This window comes from Brassica oleracea, chromosome C2 (assembly GCF_000695525.1).
Source record: "Brassica oleracea var. oleracea cultivar TO1000 chromosome C2, BOL, whole genome shotgun sequence".
Lineage (NCBI taxonomy): Eukaryota > Viridiplantae > Streptophyta > Magnoliopsida > Brassicales > Brassicaceae > Brassica > Brassica oleracea.
The window spans coordinates 3,748,124-3,759,254 of record NC_027749.1 but is presented as its reverse complement, the minus strand read 5'-3'; the positions used below and the strand labels follow the sequence as shown (position 1 = coordinate 3,759,254).

The following is an 11,131-nucleotide window of genomic DNA, read 5'->3' as shown; positions in this document are numbered from 1 at the left end:
GTAATTTGTGTCGGATTTGAACTCATGTGTAATTTGTAATGGATTTGAACTCTTTCTATGTCTTATGTTTCATGTGTAATGAATCGGATGTCTTAATGAACTCTTATGTCTAATGTTAAAAGTGTAAATGAACTCTATGTCTTATGTTAGAAGTGTAAAGAAAGATGAACATGTCTTTCTCGTTTGCTGGTAGTAAAAATAACCAAAATATCACAGGCTACTCAAGACTCACATGCTATTTACATGGGTTGTTTGTTTGTTATTATCACAAGATGTACTATAGTATCACAAGATATACTCAAGAGTCACATGGGTTGTTTGTTTCTTCCACAAGAAAACAAGATGCCATCACAAGATATATACTTCAAATATCACAAGATACATTTTTTAGTTTCTATAAATACTTCATCATCTTCTCTCATAACATATATTCAAATCATCACTCGTATGCTCACTTTAAATACATTTTCTTTCTTTTAAAATTTTAAATGGCTTCTTCTTCCCATTATCATTACCACAAAGATGATGATGATGATTTTGATAACATATTTGATGATTTTTTGGAAAATCCTGATCTTTTTCCAGAACCAAAAGAGCGAAAAAAACATTTTCGAGCTGTTGTTTCACCAAGTCGTACATATTCGTCAACTGTATCAGCTCCACCATCATACGCCAATTGACGAATTGTTGCGGTACATTTCTGGAGCGGAGATAGACTCGACCGTCCGACTGCATCTTCTGTTGGTCGAAAATACTCTACTTCTGTAGAGAGACGATTGACAATACTCAAGAACAATAGTTTGTTCATTCGAAACCGTCGCCGGAATAAATTGTGAGAGTATGTTGGATGGTCAGCACTCCAAGGTTTCAAGAACTCAACACTACAAAGCGTTGAAGCTCCCTCAAAAAGAAGCAGAACTTCAAACTTGCAGCTGTAACTGAGAAGATACAGTTTCTCTAATTGAGATATTATTTTTTGTATTTATTTTTTCTTCAATTTCTCGGTTTCTCTCGATAAAAATACGTTTTTTTGCTCTTTTGGTTCTGGAAAAAGATCAGGGTTTTCCAAAAAATCATCAAATATGTTATCAAAATCCTCATCATCATCTTTGTGGTAATGATAATGGGAAGAAGAAACCATTTAAAATTTTAAATGAAAGCAAATGTATTTAAAGTGAGCATACGAGTGATGATTTGAATATATGTTATGAGAGAAGATGATGAAGTATTTATAGAAACTAAAAAATGTATCTTGTGATATTTGAAGTATACATCTTGTTTTCTTGTGGAAGAAACAAACAACCCATGTGACTCTTGAGTACATCTTTTGATACTATAGTACATCTTGTCATACTAACAAACAAACAACTCATGTAAATAGCATGTGAGTCTTGAGTAGCCTGTGATATTTTGGTTATTTTTACTACCAGGAAACGAGAAAGACATGTTCATCTTTCATTACACTTCTAACATAAGACATAAGAGTTCATTTACACCTTTAACATTAGACATAAGAGTTCATTAAGACATCCGATTCATTACACATGAAACATAAGACATAGAAAGAGTTCAAATCCATTACAAATTACACATGAGTTCAAATCCGACACAAATTACTCATGAGTTAACATGAGTTCAAATTACACAAAGCCGAGAAAGACTTCAAAGAGTTCAAAGCCGAGAAAGAGTACAAATCCATTACAAATTACACATGAAACTAAAACCATAACTCATTTGATTTACTTAAACATGAGAAGCATTCCTATTAAAACTAATACGATAACCAGTACACCAACCAAGTATTCAAAGCCATTGGTAAACCTTGATTTCTTCTTAGCTAACTCACACACCATCTTCTCTACCGTATCCAGTTTCTGCTGAGTCTCATAGTCACTCAACAAGGCTAGAGCTTCTACCTTTTCAGCCAATTGAAGCGTGTGTATATCCATGGATCTCATCTCCTCCATAACCGCCACATCCCACCATTTTCATACATGGCACTCTCCATCATCAACATTATCACAAGTGTAATATTTTCTTCCCGGATCATTTCTAGTGTAAGATGTGGCTAGAACAGGTTGACTACCACAATAGCATGTCTGCGGAAATTCAAACTCAACCTTGGGTTGAGGAGGATACTGAACCGGCTCACCATAATTGTACCTTATCTCAGCTTGGTCTCGACGTATAAGATCTTCTGTCTCGCTGTAGATACTGTCAGCTGTCTCCCCACCATACTCCTCTGATTCAGAAAGCTGGCTATAGCTATAGTCATGTCCCATGTTCAGCTACTAGTAACAACTATTGGAGTTCAAGTGAAAGTGAATTACCTTGTACTTTCGACGAAATGGTTCTTCTTCTTTGACTTGTTAATTATCCGGGTTATTGAGGGCCAAACGAACCTCACCTAATAGCAGACTCACAATCAAACGAAAAAACAGATATCAGTTTCATCAAATAAGTAATGATTTTGCAGAAAAGCTAATTAGGACATTATTGTTTCAGAAATACTGGGCCAGGAGCTTATTCTTCACAATTTCTTCAGCCTCACTGAGTTGATTTTTTTTTGCAAGGAGAGCGTCTAGTATGGCTAGCTTAGACAGCTTTTCCTTCATCGTTAAATCCTCCTTCTTCATTTCCCAAATGCTCTTATACTCATCAACAGTCTTCCCTTGAGTTGTATTCCTTCTTGCTTTTGCAGCCTTGATACCTTCAGGGCGGGTCTCATTATCACCAACATTGACAGATGCTTGGGAACCTTCGACACAATCTTTTCTCTTTGAACTCCCACTAGCCTTAGGAGGGTTAAGGTTAAGCCATTTCTGGTCATACCTCAACACACACCATGCATGCTCAAGGTTAAACTTGATCTTGTGATCAGAGTAGAAGATGTCGTGAGCCACCTTGAGAACATCATTGTCGTTTTGACCACTGCAATTTGTCTCTCTGCGGCTGCATATGCGCGACAGAACTTGTTGGTTAGATCATTTATTGTGTGCCACCGCTGCTTCAAATGTTTATGCTCCATCTTTGCACCACCGTCTGTACCATGAGGACTTGCAGCGAAGTATTCACCAACTCTTTTCCAGAAGTTCTGTAACTTTTGTTCATTGCCGACAATAGCATTCTTGGATGTGTTAAGCCAGGCACTGATTAGCACCTCATCATCAGCTGGTGTCCATTTCTGTCTCTTCCCACGCTCCGCGGGTGTGTCTTCAGGTGGAGTTGGAGCCTCAGACTGTTGTGAACTGAAAGGAGGGATTTCTGATACTCCAGAATGAAAACTCTCATAAGGAAAGTTTCCATTGAGAACACTTTCGTGTTCACTGTTAAGAAGACCTAAATAGCCAGAAAACTGGCTATATGGAATCCTTGAAGCCATAGCACTAAGAAGAGAGAAGGGATTATAGAAGAGAAAGGGAAATTGTTTCGGGTTTTACGAGAGAAGAGAGAAAGAAGATGATGGAGATTGAAGGATAGCTTGAGGGATGGTTGGTGTTTAATAGGAACTGTAATAAGTAGCAACCATAATGACCTAACCATAAACTACAAAAGTCAAATCAGAGTTATTACACATCTCGTCAATCATACTATACGATTCAATTCACTTACTTTCCATTAAAATAAAACAGGATTTGGTTGCAAACAAACTAGATTATCATCTCACTACATCAAATAAGACAGGATTTGGTTGCAAACAAACTAAACTATACATACAAGATTACATCTATGAAATTAGAGTTCATGCCTATCAAAGTCTAATCAGAGTTACTACACATTTACACAACCAACCTTTACAAGTGCATGAAGTTACACAACCAACCATGCCTACCAAAGTCTAATCAGAGTTCATGCCTACTCGTTTTCAAACCGACTTATCAATTCATTAAGTGGAGCTACTAGTAACAACTATTGGAGTTCAAGTGAAAGTGAATTACCTTGTACTTTCGACTAAATGGTTGTTCTTCTTTGACTTGTTAATTATCCGGGTTATTGAGAGCCAAACGAACCTCACCTAATAGCAGACTCACAATCAAATGAAAAAACAGATATCAGTTTCATCAAATAAGTAATGATTTTGTAAACAATATACCACAAATAATCACACAGAACAATATATTTTACAACTTCACCATACTCTCTCACAGACTAGAAAGTCGATAATATATTTTCAAAATCCTAAGCTACACTAGTTTTCACTATATTTTACACAAACACCAAACAGATAATCAGACACGGCAATCATAACCAAATATCAACACACATCACAAAGACGATTCAAAATTTTGAAAACCCTATATTTACAACGACAAAAAAATCCTCATCCAAGGAAGTAGATCGACAACGACAACAAAATAGATACAAATACTCAATACGGTGGAGGAACACATACCTTCTTCCCCTTCGTATTCAGTAAAACGCTGTCGGTGAGACAACAGATCCTCTGTATTGCGTTCGAAATCAAGGAGAGGAGAACCGTCGAGACCGAAGCGCCGTCGAGACCGAAGCGCCGTCGAGACCGAAGCGCCGTCGAGACAGAAGCCCCAGCGAGAGAGAAGCGACGTCGCGAGAGAATCGCCGTGGAGTGAGATCCGCCGTCGAGAGTGACAACAGATCCTCTGTACTGCTTTCGAAATCAAGGAGAGGAGAACCGTTGAGACCGAAGCGCCGACGAGACAGAAGCCCTGGCGAGTGAGAAGCGACGTCACGAGAGAATCGCCGTGGAGAGAGATCCGTCGTCGAGAGAGAATCGCACTGTCAATTGCCTTCTCAATCGCCCTCGCGAGATAACCGACACACACAAACTGAAAGACAGATTCAATTCTATTTTGCCCTAAAAATCATCGGCCATTCCCAACCTGACACGTGCCTCCTAAGGACGACCACCAGCACATCTTAACTAAGAAACATCCCAAATATAATTCGGTCTTTTTGATTTTCTTTTCGACCCAATAATGTTAAGGACGCGGTACTTAGACCGCGATAATATTGCTCTAAGAGCTGGTTCTTAGCCGAAAAATGTAAAAAAAAAACAAAAAAATATTAAATCATGAGTTAAGAACCCCAAATTAAGAACCCGGATTAGAGCTTCGTCAACGTCGGCGGGTAAATTAGTAAAAAGATCCAACATTTCCGACGTCAAAATACAATATCATCCAGCTCGATCGCAACATCTTCGACCCCATGTAGCAACATAATTCAGCAACTATTTTCTTTCTGTTTTGATTTTTCATAGCTCATATTGCTTGAATTAATAGATTTGATGCGAGATTGTAAGTTCAAATGATAGAACTTGAAGATAGAAAATTATCAAACAGGTTTTATCTAGGCCGGATCTGGGCCAAGCCCATTGAAACATTGGTCTTAGACCCCTAAAAATTTTAGAGAATTTTTATATGGGTAAAAGCCTCCAAATCATCACAATTTTTTTTTTTTATAAATGTTCTTAAGAAATGTTTAAGGCCTCCATATTTTCAGATCCGGCCCTGTTTATTACTTATATTATAAAGACATGAAAACATAATTCATGTCGATACATCATGCTTATACATCTTACTCATATCATACTCTATTATTGTTTTGGTTGAAGCCATATTTGAATTTCGGTAAGCATATTGCTTATAATTTACTTAAGTAAACATAAATTATTTACGAAAAACACTAAACAGTATAAAGTACCAAATAATTAACAATGAAACATATATTGTATGTTTTATTAAGGTAGGGCATAAACGATAGCTAATACCAACACAACATAAAACGAATACAACTGCGCAGTTGTATTCGTTTTATGTTGTGTTGGTATTAGCTATCGAGCATGCTCGTATAAAACTATATATAAAAACTTGAGATTTAGGAGACTAGCAGGCAGACGAATCAAACTAGTTTATGGAATTAAAAAAGAGTATAACATATTCAGAAAAAAAGTCTAATCAACGCAAATAAACGCAAAGTATGAAAACTGTCTCTCCTACAACAGCCTAATACTCTGAAAGTACTCCGAAAAAACCATTGTTCTCATACGCCGACCATGCTTGAACTCATCGCTTCCCTTTACATCAACCTTAATTTTTCTCAAACCATTCGTGTTGGGATTGTAAAGTATAACACTAAAGTCATGCGAATAGTACCTTGGTGCCAAAATAAACTCACCCGTGTGAGTAGAGCCATATATGCTTAACTTAGATAAAAATTTCCAAGATTCAATACTAAAACTTTTCTTCAACCATCCAGGTTCTCGAGCAGCCTGATCTATAACCCACACATTAAAGGTATCTCCGCTGGTGTTAGTAGTGGTTATGGCTACTTTCCCCTCATAGTTTATCAGAGTGCAATCCTCACCTAGACGTGACATGTCTGAGGATAGCCTAGTAAGAAGATCCCACTTTTCATACCTCAAATCGAATTTCATCAAGCACAAGTCAGCGCCTGTTTTAGCAACAAAGTAAACAACACCATCTATGCACACATAAGCGTTACAGCAATAACGGTGTGGAATGCTACATTCTATTGTTCTCCATGAAGACTGTTCATCAGCTCCCAATGTGAGTACTTGATATTCATATCGTGAATGGGGTTTAATACCGTCAGGCGATTTTTTCGTCATGCATAATATTTTGTACTCATCATTAACTGTATCATACCCGAACAAACTTTTGGAGACGCTCATGATGTTTTTGACCTTTGGTAAAGCTATGGACTTACCGGTACTAGGGTTACATATGAGTTTCTTTTCGCCATATCCAAGCCTCATCAAGCCGTTAGCATAATGAGGAAGGCAGGGAAAGCATTCAGGATCTTCACGGGGGCATTTAACACGTGACAGAAAAGTCGTTGATGACGAAGACGACGAGAAGAAGAAGTAGCAATATTGGCGTTGACATGGTTTAGTTCGACCAATGAAACAGACTAGGAGACGAGGCTGAGACGAACAAGACCTGGTCTCGAATGATTTGATGAAATCTCTATTGGTGATGAGATTTGCCCATGACTTGGATACTAGAAGAAACCTAGCTACCGATTTCGCAGGCAATCTCCTGATAATCTCCATCACTAGGTGTTGAGGGATTTCATCAGAGTTACTCTTTCTACACTTCTTCAATTTCTTCTTTTTGCTGCATGTGACCATCATGATTGTTCCCAAACCCTAAATGTCCGTCTCTCTGTCTACTCGTAGTAAAACTATAAATAGGGAGCCAATCGTTTTGAAAGAAACCCTAAACATGCCCACAGTATTGTTAATGGGCTTGCCCATCTAACCCAAGTAGACGAGAGATAACCGATTGAAAATATTATTTCTTAATTCTTATAAATGTTTTGCCAGAAAACATTTGTTTCTAAAAATTATATTTTATATTTCAGTTGCATTTTATAATTATGATAAAATATATCTTCAAAATCGTTCCTTAATTTTTTTACTTTTAAAATTTTTCTTAAATAAATACTCCATTTGTTTCATTATAAGTGTCATTTTGGGTTTGTGTACACAGATTAAGAAAACAATTAATTTTGTATATTTTCTATATAAAACACAATTAACTATACACCTAACTATATTTTAACTAATAGAAAAATAAATTTCTGAATAAAATTAATAAATTTTGCATCGAAAGTCGAAAACAACACTTATTTTGTAACGAAAAAAATTTTCTACAATGACACTTAATATGAAAAAGATAAGTATATTTTTAGAGAAATAAAACTTTAATACATATAGACACATTTTTAACTACATAATAGTCAAAAAAACTTTAATTTAAATAATATCATAACTTTATGAAAATATTGCAAAAATTAAAATTAATAAAACTAATTTTCAAGTTTCATGAACAAAAAATGTCAGTTTTAAAATAAAATTTGGATATATTAAAAATATGCTTAATAAGAAAATTTCTATAAAAAAAGAGGAACACATTAGAAATAAACATATCTCAATTATAAAATTCTCTGGTTAAATAAATAGGAGGAGAGTATCTGTAATGGGAAAAGCTTTTTATTAATGAAACAAAGAAAACATAAATAGCACTACAAATCCACCACTGGTTTATAAATAAACTAGTGGACATGAGAAGGTAATGATAATGATAAGTGCCAACAACTAAAATCCGAAACCGAAAAGTAGAAAAGATAACTTGAGCTAAAGAAATAAAAAGTAACCAAAACTGTGGCGGTTTCTTTAATTAGTTTGCTCAAGCTTTGCCGTTAGCTGCAGCAGCAGCTGGTGGGTTAAGCTCATCCCAAGCCTCAATCCATGTCACCATGGCATCTGCAAGCTTGTCAAAGTACGGGTCTAAGGAGCTCAGCTTCTCCTTGACCATCTTAGAGAGCTCAATGTAGCACTGCTGAACAGTGGTTGCTTCCTTAGATAGCTTTGCGTTCTGGAAGAAAGGAATAATCTCCTCCTGCCAGAAGATTCCCTTATATTCCTTCTTCAGGTTCACAAACGGGTTGCTCGCTTTGCTGTGGTAAATGTATGGCAAACCGGTCTTCACTCCCAACCCCAAGTGGTCACAGATCACCTTGATGCACCAACCAGCCCACATACCGTCGTAGCGACCAATAGGCTGACCATCACCCATGAGACCAAAGAACATAGCAGGTCCAATCAAATCACGGTCGAAAGCCAAGTTCATACCGCACATTGGGAAAAGCGTTCCCTTTGGGATGGTCATGACAGCATCCACATACCTAGTGTTCCTCTCCTTAGGCTTGACGAGTTGGGTGGGGGCATCGTAATCAGGGATGTTGAGCCAGAGACCATGGGAAACAGCAGTGGTTACACCTTCACGAAGACTGAAAGGGTATCCACGGACGAAGTCAGCGCCTTCACGGTAAGGATCGTACAAGGTGTTGAAGAACAATGGAGTCGATGGGCAGAGAAGATTCTTGATGTGTTGCTCAAGTGCGTTCACTGCTTTCCCAGATGGATCCTTCGCAACCTATATACAATACACACACATCAATGAAAATGCATGAACGAGACAAGTGGCTAAAAATACATATCTAGCCATTAGTTTTCCACAATACCTCAAAAAAAAAAAAACAGAACGTGAGAAAATAAAAAGTTTCAGACACACAGATCATACCGACAACAATGTAGTCAACTCATCAGAGATCATGTTTGGTAATACATTTGGAAACAGATGAAGATTTATCAATGGGATACAATAAAACAATGTTCTAAAAAAATTGGTCTAGTCAGCTTCAGACGAATCAGTCATAGCCAAAACGATGAATTATGCGATTTAAATCGGTTTAAACCGTTCTATATCGGTTAAAAACAATTTAACTCCATTTATAATAATATCTAGATATATTAAATCAAACAACAGTGTTAGTTCAAATCCAAAAATTGGTCTATTTTTTTTTTTTTTGTATATATAAATGTTTATAAGTCATTAAAATAATTTAATAATTAAACAAAAAAACAAAAATATATAATATAAATGTAAAAAATATAAAAATAAATCAATATTTTGTTAACTCAATTAACCAACTGGCTGTAGCTACATTGCAACAAAACAATGAATTGCACAATCTACCTAACTAATCAGACAAGGACCATCGACTTAAACCTGAGATCCGTCACGTTTAGTGAATCAATTACTTAGATCTACCACACAAAGATTCGAAAACTTACGAAGCAATCATCATCAATGGTGAAGATATACTTCTTCTTAGACACCATGTACCCAAAGCACCGACAAGCAGAGTCCTTGAACGAGATGCAAGAGGCTTTCGGTCCGAGGATTCGGTTAATGTCGTTCCTGTTGTAGAGCTCGTAGTCGTAGCCTTCGGGAACGTGAATCTTCTTCGTTGGATCTCCGTCCTGGACGATGATGAGATGGTACGGCTGGAGAAACGGCCTCCACATCTCGAGGAAATCGAGGTTACGGATGGTGGGAATGACGATGTCGAGCTCGTCTTTCAGCAGCGGCGTCGGGTTCACCTGGAGTCCGACGGTGTTCGCCGGGTCAACCATGATTAAGATGAGATCGGATCGCGTCGGTGGATTTTAGATGTGTTTTGTTTTTATCTTTTGAGGTTTTGAAACTATAGAGTGAATGAAACTGGTGCATGTGATTTATACAGATCTATTCGACACGTGTTGGATTGAGACTCGTTTCGTAGTGTCCCAGTCATAAAAGCGGTAGGGCTGTAAAAAAGTTTCTGTTCCGTCTTTTGATGACCTTTACAGTTCGGTTTTGTAATAATCTTGGTAATTAAGTTTTTTTTTTGGTCAACAATATTGGTATTATTATAATATGATTTTTAGATATTTTTATAAATTATTTATAGATAATTACTAAGCTAATATGTTATGATATCAAGAACAATTAGAAGAGAATATGAGAAATTTTATTTCCTAGTTGACAAAAAGGTTAATTATCAGATTTCAAGGGTGAATGATATATATGTGTGTTTAATCCATTGTAATTTAGATGTTCAAAAAAAAAATCCATTGTAATTTAGTGTTAAATCACAATTTTTAGGTTTCTAAACTGAAATTAATTTTCAATATATTGTCAACTTCTAAAATTAATTAAGGCTAGTACAAAATTTGGTTTCATTTTTCCTTCATTTAATTTCAGATTTAAATTGTTGTTTCCGTTTAATTTGGGTTTTAATATTTACAAACTTATTGTCGAAAATTAAAACGGTGAAGGGTCGTGAAACATTTAATATAAGAGAAATAACTTAGGATAGCATTAAAAAAAATTTGTGTCACAAATATAGACTCCAAGGATCAAAATGACCAAAATGTTTCATTAAAAAGGTAAATATACACTTATACCCCTAGGGTTAATTAATCCAAACTTTAGTGTTTAGAATTAAGGGTGGAGATTTGGGATTGAGGTTTAAAAATTTTATAAAATAAAAAATAAATATTAAAAATTTGAAAATAAAAATTTTAAAAATAGTTTCAAAAATATTTTCGAAATACAAAAAGAAAATTTGAAAAAAAAATAAAAAAAATTCAAAACAAAATTCAAAACAAAAATTATAAAAAATTTTGAATTTGAAAACATATAATCTAAAACTATAAAAAAAATTATTTTTTTATTATTTTTTATTTTTATTTTATTTATATATATATATATGGTATTATGATCATTTTACTTATTAAATG

General features: G+C 35.6%; 3 protein-coding genes across 3 annotated transcripts; all 3 read right to left on the bottom strand.

Annotated features, from left to right (window-relative positions):
- Positions 1-2,501: 2,501 nt before the first annotated feature.
- On the bottom strand, positions 2,502-3,382 carry LOC106323192 (glutathione S-transferase T3-like). Its single transcript, XM_013761347.1, has 2 exons — positions 3,003-3,382; positions 2,502-2,952 (listed from the first exon to the last, which is right to left on the bottom strand). The coding sequence occupies exons 1-2, from the start codon at positions 3,380-3,382 to the stop codon at positions 2,502-2,504; spliced, it is 831 nt and encodes a 276-aa protein (XP_013616801.1).
- Positions 3,383-5,940: 2,558 nt separating this feature from the next.
- Positions 5,941-7,102, bottom strand: LOC106326275 (F-box protein At4g11590-like). Its single transcript, XM_013764293.1, has one exon. The coding sequence runs from the start codon at positions 7,049-7,051 to the stop codon at positions 5,972-5,974; it is 1,080 nt and encodes a 359-aa protein (XP_013619747.1). The 5' UTR covers positions 7,052-7,102; the 3' UTR covers positions 5,941-5,971.
- Positions 7,103-7,971: 869 nt separating this feature from the next.
- On the bottom strand, positions 7,972-10,074 carry LOC106321340 (UDP-arabinopyranose mutase 2). The gene is made up of 2 exons (XM_013759630.1): positions 9,641-10,074; positions 7,972-8,939 (listed from the first exon to the last, which is right to left on the bottom strand). The coding sequence occupies exons 1-2, from the start codon at positions 9,980-9,982 to the stop codon at positions 8,190-8,192; spliced, it is 1,092 nt and encodes a 363-aa protein (XP_013615084.1). The 5' UTR covers positions 9,983-10,074; the 3' UTR covers positions 7,972-8,189.
- Positions 10,075-11,131: the final 1,057 nt, after the last annotated feature.

Coding starts and splice junctions, on each gene's coding strand:
- LOC106323192 (XM_013761347.1), bottom strand. CDS start 3,382: ATGGCTTCAAGGATTCCATATAGCCAGTTTTCTGGCTATTTAGGTCTT. Junction 2,953..3,002: donor CATAAACATTTGAAGCAGCG/GTGGCACACAAT, acceptor GCGCATATGCAG/CCGCAGAGAGACAAATTGCA.
- LOC106326275 (XM_013764293.1), bottom strand. CDS start 7,051: ATGGAGATTATCAGGAGATTGCCTGCGAAATCGGTAGCTAGGTTTCTT.
- LOC106321340 (XM_013759630.1), bottom strand. CDS start 9,982: ATGGTTGACCCGGCGAACACCGTCGGACTCCAGGTGAACCCGACGCCG. Junction 8,940..9,640: donor CCATTGATGATGATTGCTTC/GTAAGTTTTCGA, acceptor TATTGTATATAG/GTTGCGAAGGATCCATCTGG.